Below are 13978 nucleotides of genomic sequence, written 5' to 3' on the forward strand. Positions count from 1 at the left end.
AACCCATCCTGGACATTCATGTTTCAATACAACGTTTTTAGGCACTTGCAGATTTCTTGAGTTCTTGCTTAGAACGGTGCAGTATATCTTTTATGGCAACATACTTCCTTGTCTAAGAGTTGCATAACACAGATTTGTATCTATATAAACCCAAAGACAAGAGTTTAATTCCTGATTCTACTACCTATTAGATGTTTGACTTTGGACAAGTTATCACAAGTTTGTACCTTCTATATAAAATAGGGATAAGATTAGTATCTACCTCACATGGCTGCTGTGAGAATTAAATGACATAATGCATGTAGATGGCCTAGCACATAGTAAAGTTTCAACAGATATTAGTAGCTTTTGTGATGAAAATGGAAGTAGCAGTCAGGGTTTTTTGCCCTTATAAATAACATTGTTGTGAGCAAACTTCTTTATACACAAAGAATTTTTTTTTAAATACTTACCTGGATTAACTAAGAGAAAAAGACTAAAATAACTAAAATCATAAACAAAAGAGGGGATATTACAACCAATGTGACAATAACAACCAGGATTACACAAGAATAGTATGAACAATTGTGGCAAGAAACTGGACAACCTAGAAGAAATGAATAAATTCCTAGAAATACACAATCTACCAGAAATGAATAAAGGAGAAACAGAAAACCCAATAGACCAGTAATGAGATTAAATCGGTAATGACAACCTCCCCCGCCCCCCCCCCCCGCCCAACACACACACACACACACACACACACACAAAATCAGGAACTGATAGCTTCACTGGAGAATTCCACCAAACATTTAAAGAATTAATACCAATCTTTCTCAAATGCTTCCAAAAAATTGAAGAAGAGGGAACACTTCCAAACTAAGTTTATGAGGCCAGCATTATCCTGATATCAAAGGCACCAAAAAAAAAGAACACTACAGGCCACTTTCCCGGACGAATGCAGATGCAAAAATCCTCAACAAAATACTAGCAAAACAATTCAATGGCACATTAGAAGACTATGTGCCATGGTCAAAAGGGATTTATCCCTTGGTTGCAAGGATAGTTTAACATATAAAAATCAATCAATGTAATAAAACACACTAACAGAATGAAGGACAAAAATCACATGATCATCTCTATAGATGCCCATAAAAAATTCAACACTCCAGGAGAAAAAACAGTCAAAGAACTAGGAGTAGAAAGAAATTACCTCGACATAATAAAGGCCACAACTAACATCATACTCAGTGGTGAAAAACTGAAATCTCTTCTTCTAAGGTAAGGAACAAGGCAAGGAAGCCCGCTCCCACCATTATGTTAGTATTCAACAACTGGAAGTCATAGCCAGAGCTGTTAGGAAAGCAAAAGAAATAAAAGGCATCCAAATCAGAAAGAAGTAAAATTCACTCTGTAAGAGAGCATGATTTTGTACATGCAAAACTCAAAAGAGTACACACACCCATACGCACACACACGCACACAACTGGTAGAACTAATAAACAAATTCAACAAAGTTGTAGGACACAAAATACAAAAGCAAAATTCAGTTGTATTACTACACACTAACAAAGAACAATTTGAAAAGGAAATTAAGAAAACAATTCCATTGACATTAGCAGCAAAAAAGGAAAAAATACTGAGGAATAAACTCAAGCAAGGACTCAAAAAACTTGTACACTGCAAACTACAAAACATTGCTGAAAGAAACTGAAAAAGACACAAATAAATGGGAAGGCATCTGTCTGCACAGACTGGAAAACTAAATATTGTTAAGAAGTCCATCCTATCTCAGGTGGTTAATTTTATGTGTCAGCTTGACTAATCCACAGAGTGCCTAGACATTTAGTCAGACATTATTCTGGGTGTTTCTGTAGGGTGCTTTTTCACGAGATTAACGTTTAAATCAGTCAACGGGGTAAAACAGATTTCTCCCCGATACTGTGGGTCGGCTTTACCTAATCAGTTGATAATCTGAACAAAACAAAAAGGCAAACTTTCCTCATGTAAGAGAATTCTTCCTGCGTGAAAGCCTTTGGACCTGGGACATCAGTTTTTTTTTTTTTTTTTTTTTCCTGCCTTTAGACCCAAACTGAAATATCAGCTCTACTGGTTTGGTTCTTAGGCCTTCTAACCTGGACTAGAGCTAAACCACTGGCTCTTCTGGGTCTCCAGCTAGCCAACTCACCCTCTAGATCTTTGGACTTACCAGCCTCTATAATTGAATGAGTCAATTCTTTTACACACACACACTCCACTGGATCTGTTCTTCTAACACACTACCCAGAGTGATCTACAGATCCAATGCAAACCCTATCAAAATCCCAATAGCATGCTTTACATAAATAGAAAAACTCGTCCTAAAATTTAAGTAGAATCCCTGCAAGGAGATCCAACCAGTCCATTCTGAAGGAGATCAGCCCTGGGATTTCTTTGGAAGGAATGATGCTAAAGCTGAAACTCCAGTACTTTGGCCACCTCAGGCGAAGAGTTGACTCATTGGAAAAGACTCTGATGCTGGGAGGGAACGGGGGCGGGAGGAGAGGGGGACGACAGAGGATGAGATGGCTGGATGGCATCACTGACTCGATGGATGTGAGTCTGAGTGAACTCCGGGAGTTGGTGATGGACAGGAAGGCCTGGCGTGCATGCGATTCATGGGGTCGCAAAGACTCGGACACGACTGAGCGACTGAACTGAACTGAACTGAAAGAGATCCTTAATAGGGAAAACAATTTGCCCAAAGAAAGAGTAGAGAACTCACACTTCTTGATTTCAAAACACTACAAAGCTACACTAATCAAAACTGTGTGTTACTGCCATATTAACAAATAGACCAATGGAGTAAAATAAGAGATCTTAGAAATAAACCCTCAATTTCAGAAGATGTGCCAGGCAGTGGACTTCCTGATAGAGGGGGGAAAATAGCTTTTTTAGATCTCTGGGTCAAAGCAAGGACTCTGGAGTCAGATTGCTTGGCTTCAATTCTACCACTGACCCCCATGGGCCAAATGACCGTGGGCCAGTGGCCGAATCTCTCAGCACCTGTTTCCTCACCTGGAAGAGGCTGGTAATCATTAGCACTATAGTCCTAGGAGTGTCACAAGGAAGCGTTACTATTTACGTACAGCACTTAGAAGAGTGCCGGGCACGGGGTCTCTGCTGTGTAAGTTGCTTTTCATAGATTCTGCCAAATTACCTCCCAAATGGATTTCTTGCACCACCGCCACAGAGGTTTGCTCCTAAACTCTCGCACTCTTGGAATGGTTAAGCACTTGGAAGCTTGTCATCCTAGTGTGTGCAGCCCGATTCGTGGTTTTAGTTTACATCTCCAGGATCAGCAGGGGTGAGCATCTTTGCGGGTGTAACTGGACACTGACTGAGACTCTCTCTTCTTTGAATTGCCTCAGAGTGGGGAAAGAGCTGAGGGAGGGAGGTCAATCCCAGTCTGTCCCCCAAATCTGCCTGCCAAGAACGTTTGATGGAGTAGTTGAGGCAGAGATGTTACAGAACAAAACTACGATCCCTTTGTCTTCTGGCCATTTGGGGAGAAGTACGCCGACCACTGATCACTGAGTGCGGGATTCCTCTGCCCATTCTCTCACTGGGTCATAAAACTTGTGGTGGAAGGAAGGCTGGCAAATGCTTTCAGCAAGTACTAGGCGCCCAGCGCCCTCAGTACCCCGCCCCCTCCCACCCGCCTCCCGCTCCACCCACTTTGTACACGGTCAGGGCTCAGGGCTGTGACTCGGAAACTGGAAACGGGAGGTGGGACAGGAGGAGGTGGGACGAGAGGCTTGACAGAGGTACACTCGAGCGCAGCATGACCTTCAACCGCCAACTCGCCAACTGCCGGCATGGCCTTTGGGCTTGGCAGCAAACCGGAGGAGGCCCTCGACCCCATTGGTTACACCTCGAGGGGGCGGGCAAACAAGGCGCGTGCTGGTTGGCGGAAACCAGACCAATGAGCAGGCCGCAGCGCTGGCACGCTGAAAGCCTCGCGTTATTTGCGGCGATCTCCTGCGTAGGGTGCGTGTGGTGCTTGACGGCACGCTCCAGACGCCGCGTGCCTCACGTGCCCTGACCGCCATCATCGCCGCCGCCGCGACTCGGTTGATAAATCGTCGCCGCCCCGGGTCCGGCAGCCACCCAGATCGCGACATGAGCTCCCCAGACGATGAGGTGTTTGTTTGGGGAGGGGGTGCTGGCTCAGAGTGTGGGGAGCAGACCAGCGGCCTTGAGGCTGGCTCCCCAGCCCCACGGGGTCCCGGCCCCGACCCCGGCCCCGAGCCAGGGGCACCGCGAAGCGGCGAGGGTGAGGGCGGGGATGGCTTCCCAGACTCTGAGGGCTTCGAGTTGGAGCGGGCGGTGCTGGAAGCGGGAGGGCCGGTGCTGTTGGGCCGCGAAGGCCGGCCTGGTTCCCCGGCCGACGACACGGGGTACGCCGTGCAGCTGTCTGACGAGTCAGTGGCGGCCATCCTGCAGCAGCTGGCCGACCTGGACTTGCTGGGCATCCGCAGACACATGTCCCCGGAGAGATACGCGGTCGGCGAAGTGTCTGCCTTGCGGGACCTCGAGGCGCGTCCCAGCACTCGAGGCGCGGCCGCCCAGAGGTGTGGGGAAGCGGCACAGGCTGAGGCCGGCCCTCTGTGCGTCGGCGGGCCCAGGGCAGGCCGGGCCTGGGGGAACCCTAAGAGAGGCACTAAGAGTAGGTTGAACATGGCTGTGGATCGCCAGTGGCCCCCCTCAGGAAGCCTAGCCGGGCTGCTCTCCGACTCCGAGTCCTCTGATGAGTGCAGTGAGATACAGCCTATGAGAGTGAGCATTTATCCCAAAGACGGAGGCCAGGCCAAGCTGAACAGCCCCAAGGATCCCGGGGACACACCCAGACACTCGAATGTGCAAGGCAGGGAGAATCTCCTTGACGTGCCAGGCACTTGCCTGTCCTCAGCTCCGCGAGGATTGATTTCGGTTGTGGAAAGGCAGGGCAGGCAGGGCGATGCAGACCAGGAGGACATCTCCCCCCCTAAGAAAATGCAGAGCGTGCTCCGGGGGAAGGGGGGCAGCCTGCCCAGCTACCCGGGAGTAGCAGCAGCAGCAGCAGCTCCCGCAGCTGCCACTACAGCCAGGCTGCCGCGGCCCAGTCCTAGGAGGAAGAGGGTCCAGGAGAAGAAATCCTTTGGGGGCGTCTCCAAACCTGCCCTGGGGAGAACCTTCCCTTCCTGGGGGCGGGGAATCTCGGCCACTCCCCTGGATCCGGCCACCTTCCCCCCAATCTTCGGCATCCCGCTGCTTGGGAGGTCCAAGAAGTATGCCTTGGTCCCTTGGGGAGCCAAAGAGTCCAAGCACACCGGCGCTGGGAAGAAGCCCGTGGCTAGGCGGGCCCGGGACTCGGTGGCAGCAGTGGCGGTGTCGGGAGAAGACAACGACCCAAATAGAGACCCAGTCACAAAGGGCCAAGTGAGTAGGCCAGGCCCCTCCTCTCTCCCCACTCTTGCCCCTGCCACCCTCCCCAGGACACATGTCTTCACCCCGTGCTCCCCTTCTCCATCCCTCAGGGGTCGTCATTGGGTGGCCCTCGGTCACTGGGTCATTAGGATGCCAGGTTGGGGTCCTTTTCCTAGGGACAAATGTGAAGGTAGCACTTTGGGTGTGCTGGGCTCGGTTCTCCACCCTTGGCCTCTTTCCAGCCTCCTCCACGAGGCTGGGGCTGGCGTGGAAAGCAGGGCTGGTAGCTGAATTGATTTGAGGGGACCCCTTAAAAGCTTCACAGAGCTTCAGTGTTTAGACGCATCACTTTCCTGAATCCTACTTCCTAGCTGTTCCCCAAACCTTCCTTGCAGGGGCCCCAGACTTTCTCAGTGCCACACTGTTGTCCCCAGCTCAGCTCTGCCTGCTGGCCTGGGGCTGACTGACGGAGAATGTGCTAAAGAGATCAGCCTTTCGATTGTCTTCCCAATTCCCTGCCTCAGCTCGGTCTTGAATCATACGAGCTCTCACACACAGACATGGACATATAAATGCACTGGTACACACACGCGCACGCACACACGCACACATCCTTACTGCAGATCAGTGAGAAATCTTTGTTTTTAGCTAACCACTGACAGGCCGTGGCCATCTTGTTCACGGGTGCATCATGGAGAACCCAGCAGCGCCAACCTCAGCATCAGAGGTGGGCAGGATTCAAGAAACTCAGAGCCCGTGGCCGTGAACAAGGGAGAAGTCATGCCCAGAGGGCCTGGCCCCTCAGGTGAGTGTCCTGGGTTTTGATATGGGGCGGAGGGTGGGGGGCGGGGGAGGTGGAGACCAGAGGTGAGGGCAGAAACCTCTGTCTCTGATTCTCTCTCTCTCCTGGGGGCTCAGAGGCTGCTTCTCCCATGGGAAACAGGGTGTCAACAGGGCTGGCCCTGGCCCCATCACCTTCTGTGTGGGATTTGTTTGGCAGGGGTGATTGGTGGCAGTGCCCCAACAGCTACTCTGGGCGTAGACCTGCAGGCTAATAGCCTTTTCTGTGAAGTGCTGTTGGCCCACATTGCTCTCCCAGGTGCTGGCTGTGGCTGCCGCTCTGGGAGGCTCGAACCCAGAACCACAGTCTTTGGCGACCATCGTGGTGAAATGGCTGCCCCTGAGGAATAGGAGGGGCAGGCCCAGAGAGAAGGTTTGGGCTGCCTGCCGGGCAGAGCAGGGGAGGCTTGATGCTAGCAGAGGGTGGTACTGCCTCACCTCACGTTAGACCCTGCTTGGCCCTTTCCACCTCACTGGGAGCCTGGGAAGCTGGATTGTGTGTCCTTTCCCTGTCAGGTGACCAGAGACCAGCTGACCGTCTCCCAAGACCGAAAAGGCAGCAGCAGCCACCTGGAAGGCAGGGCTGTCCTCGGGTAATGCTGCTTCTGACTCCTGGAAGTGCACACCCAAACCCCATGGTGGGATCTGGGTCCAAGTGCAACTGACGTGTGTGGGCCCCCTCCCCGCCGTCCCATCCCACACCCCAGGGAGGGAGCCCACCTCCTTTCCACTGAGGAAAGTCTTTGCCTTGCCAGTCTGGACACCTGGCTTTGGGATGGAGGGCCCGGGGAAGAGGAGAGGAGGAGAGGGGAGGCGGGTGTATACTAACCTTTTCTCTTCCTCCTGTGTCTGCTGGCCTAGTGTGTAGTGCTACAGAGAGAAATAGACGACCTTAAGGAGCAACTAGGTATGAGGAACCAGGGACAGAGAGCAGCGGGTTCTTAGTGCAGAAGCAGGGTGGGCCCTTTGGGTGGGGTGGGCTGCAGGTGCAGGGGGCCTCGTAGGGATCAGCATTCCTGTGGGGAGGAGAACCTAGCAAGCCTGTCCCTGGAGCGTGCGGTGCATGTTCAGCTGGGCATGCGGACAAGTAACAAAGTACTGTGTGGACCGCGTGCACACTCTGCCAGCCGTTCGAGTCCTGAGAGCTCCTTCTGATAGGACTTGTAGAGATGCCTTGTTGATCGGCGTGGCCTCTAAGGTTCTTGTTGGATATTTTGCGAGACAATTTTTGAATGGTTTGGACGTGGCCCCGAGCTTGAGAGCTGCTGGCACATTTTGTTTCCTTTTAGGAAATGGCTCCACATTTAATTCCGGTAGTGGGGAGTGATCAGGCCCAGAGCTCTTTGCATCTGGGCTGGGGGTATGTGGGTTTCAGGGTGTAGGGCTAGGTGGTTCCCCACGGGGACAGGGGGACAGGCTTCTATGTCCGTCTGTCTGGAGCACCTGTTTATGCCTCTCCCTGTTGCAGCCTCCATGCAGTACCTGGCTGAGAAGTTCCAGATCCTCTGAAGTGAGTGTCACACATTGCTACTCCTTCCCACAACGTTGGCTGTTGAGCAGGGCTGTGGGCTGGCCCTGGCTTGAGGCTCTTCCCTGACTCTGCTGTTTCACAGGTTGAGCCCAGTGCCTTCCTGCAAGAGGAGCAGCTGTTACCTCCGGGGCTGGCGAGCTGTGGCCGAGCTTGTTGCCTCTTGTTCTGCCTCCACCAGGGCATCCTCTGCCGCTTGTTTTGCCCCTTCTCTGCCCCAGTCTCACAGCAGTTCTGTTTGTTTGTTTGTTTTTAATTTAGTTAATTCGTTTACTTTACTTTACAATATTGTATTGGTTTTGCCACAGCAGTTTTTGATTAAAGGACTCTTCATATTCTGTGTTCTGCCCTCTCTCTGAGGGGTAGGGGTTAAGGGAGTGGGGACGAGGCCTGGTGGGGAGCTGCTCCACATCAGAGCCTGTTCAAGAACAGTACCTCTGGCATCCTGTGGTGGGGACTCTGGGTCAGCCTCTGCTACCATCCAGGCCGTCAGGCCAGCGGAGCACCCCCAGTCTGTGTTCTGTGTGGGCTCTGTCTGGCCACACTGGCACGTCCTCCCTTTTCCCTGAAAGCCCTCTTCTAGTTCTCTAAACACCCTCCTCTGGGGTTTAGCAGTTTCCATTCATTGCTGCCATTCTGCCTCCCTGTCAGAAGGAACTCATGACCCCCCTTACAGAGCTCCAGTCTTTCACCCTTTCCTCACTGCACTCATTGTCCTCCTTACCCTGACCGCTCTGCTTTCCTGTCAGAGCACCCTCGATCCCTCCCCTGGCTTGCCATCGATGACCTTGCCTGCATGTTTACTTAAGCAGGTGGTAGCAGGCACAGGTGTGCTCATCTTCCCCCTTCCCGGGCCCTACCCTCTCAGTGGAGTCCCTACCCCACCCCCCGGTGCCACCTTGCAAGCAGGAACCTGCATACTCTTCCCCCTCTCCTCTTTAGCACTCATCCCTGAGACTCAGGCACCAAAACTTGTGCTTCCCCTTCCTCGGGTTCAGTAAAGGGCAAGAGGATGAATCTTGGACCCAGTGAACTGGGGAGCAGGAGCGAAGGTACAGGGAACACAGGAGAAAAGCTCAGGTCAGTTGCCGAGCTGGAAGTCAGGAGAGGCGTCTGGTGCCGATCTGGGGCAGAGTGCACCCTGACAGCTAGAGATGGATGGTCCAGTCCTTGGAGCTTTCATGTCCTCCCTGCCCTAGCCAGCTGACCAGCCTACACTCCTGCCGCCTGGATGTCTCTCTGCCCTTGAGTGGAAATGGGTCCTTCAGGCTCCATGACAAGTATGGTTGGTAAGTCTGTGTTCTCACAGGGTCTCCATCAAATACTGTTCCACCAGCCCCATGACATAGATTTTCCTGCAAATGGTATTTCTCAAGAGTGTCCCAGCTCAGTCTCCCAGACTACTTGTTAGGGCACACAAGACTAAGTCTCAAATTCATGTTCAATTTCTGCCCCCACCCCCACCACCACCCGCCCTTCTCTGAAGTTTGGGGAGGACTTCCTTCTCTCAGCCAAGACCCCAGGGCTGTGCCAGCCTGCGACTCAGAGGGACACATTTGTATTCGAGTGAAGTGAGGGTAGGTTTTGCCTGACTTCCTTCCTGAAAGACCATGGTTTTATTTCACAATAGAGGGTATGCTGCACATTCAAAGTTGGTGCCTGGTCATCTCTCTGTGTGAATAAAAGTCATCAGGGATAATGCCCCTTGAGGCAGAAAGACGTGATTCGGGGAGTAATGGAAGTAGAGACTGGTCCAGATTCTGTAGGGCATTGAGTGAGCCGAAGCAAGGGTCAGATCTCCTTTATTCAAGGGGTGTTGTCACGTTCCCAAAACATAGAAGGGGAGGATGCAAATCTCAGGACAGGACATCTCAAAATGTTGGAGTCGCTGGAGGAGGCACTGGATCCTACCTTGTGATTCTGTGATGTCTGCCAACTGCTGAGGGTGTGGATGAGTGAAAATGGGAAGAGTGGCTCCGGGGACATGGCTACCCATCTTAGAAACAGGAGACCTCCCTCCAAAACCTGGGTTACTTGTGGGGAGTTAGAGGTGACTGCACCTGAGCAATGGGGAGCACTTGGGTCCGCCCTTCCCCCATATTCTCACGTTGACTTCCTTCCGCGGCTCATGGCATGAGGTCAGGTGGACAGAGCACGAGGGTTGGGACAGTCACAGACCTCAGGGTCAGAAAAGAAGATGAATGGGACTTACTCCTTCCACTCAGACCCCTCCCTGGAGCAGGTGGGCTTGATCACTTAGTTTACAGCTGATCCAGTGGTTATTGCCTGGTGGTGTAGCACATCTCGCTGTTGTCCAAGTGAGTAAATTTGGCAGAGACCTTCCAGCTGAGGTTTGTGCCCACCGAGACATGTAGGTAAGTTGTGCCCAGGGAGAAGTCCAGCACCAGCATCAGCACCACTCTTGGGCGGAGAGGGGCCTGGGACTGTGGTCACCAGGGTGAGGAAGTGGAAAAGCTCATGGAAGGGGAGGTGGGAGGGCATGAGCACAACCCTTCCTTCACTTTTTACCAGGCTCCCTTCCCTCCTCTGAGCACACAGTTCAGATCAACTACCTCACTATAATGGTGCTGGAAACATATACATCACAGGCCTTGGCTCAGCCCCAAGCCTTCCACTTCCAGCGGGAAATCTGTGGCAGGGCCTAAGGCATAGGCTAAAGAAATACATCTGTGCCCCAGAGGGTAGGAGGAAGGCTGAAGCCCAGCCTCATTCAGTGCCCCCCTGTCGCCTTTCCCCCTCATGCCCCTTCTCCAGCCTGGGAGACAATGACAGCTGCTTTGGAGAGCCCCGGGCCCCATCCTGCCTGGTTCTGCTGCCTGTCCAACTCCAGGGAAGATGCTTCCTCCCCATCACACCCATCCCCAGGTCTACCGCTCTCTGTGGACTCTTGAGGGAGACTGGCACAAGCAAAGAAGGTAGAGTCGGTGAGTCCTGAAGAGGGAGCCTGGGGTGGTGAGCACAGTAATCTTGCCCAAAGATGTCCAAGTCCTAATCCCTGCAGTTGGCTTGTATTTTCCTTTGTGTGATAACGGGTTATGCTTGCAGATGCAATAAAGGCTGCTACTCAGCTGACTTAATGTGGGGTAACTTTCACCTGCATTGGCCAGGTCTGGCCGGGCACACTGGGGCTGCCAGATTTTCCACCTGGACTATCCCTGGGTAACCATCCCAGTCCCTGGACTGTCCCAGTGTTTGAATGACTGTGGTGTGCTTGGTGCCCTTGTGCTTGTGCAATATTGAAGGCCTGGTAAGTACTTCCCAGATGCAGATGGGGAACAGGCCTGTAGTTTTGAACCCCCCTTTTGTTTCAAGCCAATCACTTCTTCCTCCCTAGTCCTCTTGAGGTATCTGCCAGCCTGACTTTTACAACGATGATTCACTTTTTAAAAAGGATTTACTATTGCTTTTGCATAAAATAACCTTTCCAAACATAAAAGATTAACTACATTGAATTAAATACGAATTAAACAGACTATACATATACTCGTTGTGGAGAGTGTAAGCCCTCAATATCACAAATAATTATGAACCAATCAACCCATGTAACCATACTCAGGTGACATAAATGTACATTGCACATCCAGAAATCACCTATATGTTCTTTTCTCTGAGGAATCCAAATGGATAAATCTACATACTTCCCAATTCCATTTACTTCACATTCTTGAGGAGGCCAAACTATAGACACAGAAAACAAGACTGGGGATTGCCAGGGTCTTGGGGTTGAGATTATGGGTTAAACTACCAAAGAGCATGAAACAATTTTGTAGCTGATGAAAATATTTTTTTATGTTGATTGTAGTGGTGGTTCCATAATAGAATGTTTGTAGGCACTTAGAGTTTATATGTAGCTTAATTTCAATAAACCCATATTATTCAATAAATTGTAGAAAGTACGTTATGAGATCACAATCAGAGAAGAAAAAGAAACAAAGGGAATCCAAAACGGAAAAGGAAAATTAAAACTGTCACTGTTTGCAGATGACATGTTACTATACATTGGAAATCCTAAGGATGTCACCTGAAATCTACCAGAATTCATAAATCAATTCAGTAAAGTTGCAGAGTACAAAATGATGATATAGAAATCTGTTACATTTCTATCTGTTCACGGGGTCCAATCCCAAAGAAGGGTAATGCCAAAGAACGTTCAGACTATCATACAATTGTGCTCATTTCACATGCTAGTAAGTGAAAGTGAAAGTATTAGTTGCTCAGTCGTGTGTGACTCTTGGCAACCCCATGGACTGTAACCCACCAGGCTCCTCTGTTTATGGGTTTCTCCAGGCAAGAATACTAGAGTGAGAAGCCATTCCCCTTCTCCAGGGGATCTTCCTGACCCAGGGACCGGAACTCATGTTTCCTGCATTGCAGTCAGATTCTCTATCATCTGAGCCACCAAGGAAGATCCTGGTGCTAGTAGCTAGTAAGGTGATGCTCAAAATCCTTCAAGCTAGGCTTCGGCAGTACGTGAACCAAGAACTTCCAGATGTACAAACTGGGTTTTAAAAAGTCAGAGGAACCAGAGATCAAATTGCCAATATCCACTGGATCACGTAGAAAGCAAGGGAGTTCCAGAAAAACATCTACTTCTTCTTCATTGACTATGCTAAAGCCTTTGACTGTGGTCATTATGAACTGTGGAAAATTCTTAAAGAGATGGGAGTACCAGACCACTTTACCTGTCTCCTGAGAAACCTGTATGCGGGTCAAGAAGCAACAGTTAGAACCGAACATGGAGCAGTGGACTGGCTCAAAATTGGGAAAGGAGTACATCAAGGCTGTATTTTGTCACCCTGATTAAATAATCAGGGTACATCGTGTGAAATGCTGGGCTGGATGAATCACAGGCCGAGATCAAAATTGCCAGGAGAAATAGCAATAACCTCAGATAGGCAGGTTGATACCACTCTAATGGCAGAAAACGAAGAGGAACTAAAGAGCCTCTTGATGAAGGTGAAAGAGGAGAGTGGAAAAGCTGGCTTAAAAAACAATAATTGATTGGTACAACACTTCTTTTTTTCTTTTTTAATTAATTTATTTTTCAATTGAAGGATAATTGCTTTACAGAATTTTGTTTTCTGTCAAACATCAACATGAATCAGCCGTAGGTATACATATGCCCCCTCTCTCTTGAACCTCCCTCCCATCTCCCTCCCATCTCCCACCCCTCTAGGTTGATACAGAGCCCCTGTTTGAGTTCCCTGAGACATACAGCAAATTCCCATTGGCCATCTATTTTACATATGGTAACGTAAGTTTCCATGTTCCTCTCTCCATACATCTCACTCTCTCCTCCCCTCTCCCCGTGTCCATAAGTCTGTTCTCTATGTCTGTTTCTCCATTGCTGCCCTGCAAATAAATTCATTGGTATCATCTTTCTAGATTCCATATATATGCATTAGTGCATACAATATTTATTTTCCTCTTTCTGACTGACTTCTGTCTGTATAATAGGCTCTAGGTTCATCCACCACATTAGAACTGATTGAAATGCTTTCCTTTTTATGGCTGAGTAATATTTCATCGTGTATATGTACTACAGCTTCTTTACCCATTCATCTGTTGATGGACATCTGGGTTGCTTCCATGTCTTGGCTATTGTAAACAGTGCTGCAGTGAACATTGGGGTACCTGTGTCTTTTTAAATTTTGGTGTCCTTGGGGTGTATGCCTAGGAGTGGGATTGCTGGGTCATATGGTGGTTTTATTCCTAGATTTTTAAGGAATCTCCATACTGTCGTTCATAGTGGCTGTGTCAATTTACATTCCTACCAACAGTGCCAGAGGCTTCCCTTTTCTCCACACCCTCTCCAGCATTTATTGTTTGTAGATTTTTTGATGATGGCCATTCTGACCGGTGTGAGGTGATATCTCATTGTGGTTTTGATTTGCATTGTGATGTTGAGCATCTTTTCATGTGTTTGTTAGCCATCTGTATGTCTTCTTTGGAAAAATGACTGTTTAGGTCTGTTTCCCACTTTTTGATTGGGTTGTTTGTTTTTCTGGTATTGACTTGTATGAGCTGCTTGTATAGTTTGGAAATTAATTCTTTGTCAGTTGTTTCATTTGCTATTATTTTCTCCCATTCTGAGGGTTGTCTTTTCACCTTGTTTCTAGTTTCCTTTGCTGTGCAAAAGCTCTTAAGTTTAGTTAGGTCCCA

General features: G+C 49.6%; 1 protein-coding gene across 1 annotated transcript; it reads left to right on the forward strand.

The window, feature by feature from the left end:
- The first annotated feature begins 4140 nt into the window (after nt 1–4140).
- On the forward strand, nt 4141–7776 carry LOC138929941 (uncharacterized protein CXorf49 homolog). Its single transcript, XM_070289601.1, has 5 exons — nt 4141–5439; nt 6076–6232; nt 6784–6860; nt 7129–7174; nt 7736–7776. The coding sequence occupies exons 1-5, from the start codon at nt 4141–4143 to the stop codon at nt 7774–7776; spliced, it is 1620 nt and encodes a 539-aa protein (XP_070145702.1).
- The last annotated feature ends 6202 nt before the right edge of the window (nt 7777–13978 follow it).

This window comes from Ovis canadensis, chromosome X, assembly GCF_042477335.2.
Source record: "Ovis canadensis isolate MfBH-ARS-UI-01 breed Bighorn chromosome X, ARS-UI_OviCan_v2, whole genome shotgun sequence".
Lineage (NCBI taxonomy): Eukaryota > Metazoa > Chordata > Mammalia > Artiodactyla > Bovidae > Ovis > Ovis canadensis.

Excerpts from the sequence above, each read along its gene's own strand:
- LOC138929941 (XM_070289601.1), top strand. The coding sequence starts at position 4,141 with ATGAGCTCCCCAGACGATGAGGTGTTTGTTTGGGGAGGGGGTGCTGGC. Across the intron at positions 6,233-6,783 it reads CAGAGGGCCTGGCCCCTCAG|GTGACCAGAGACCAGCTGAC; the intron begins GTGAGTGTCCTG and ends TTTCCCTGTCAG. Across the intron at positions 7,175-7,735 it reads CGACCTTAAGGAGCAACTAG|CCTCCATGCAGTACCTGGCT; the intron begins GTATGAGGAACC and ends TCCCTGTTGCAG.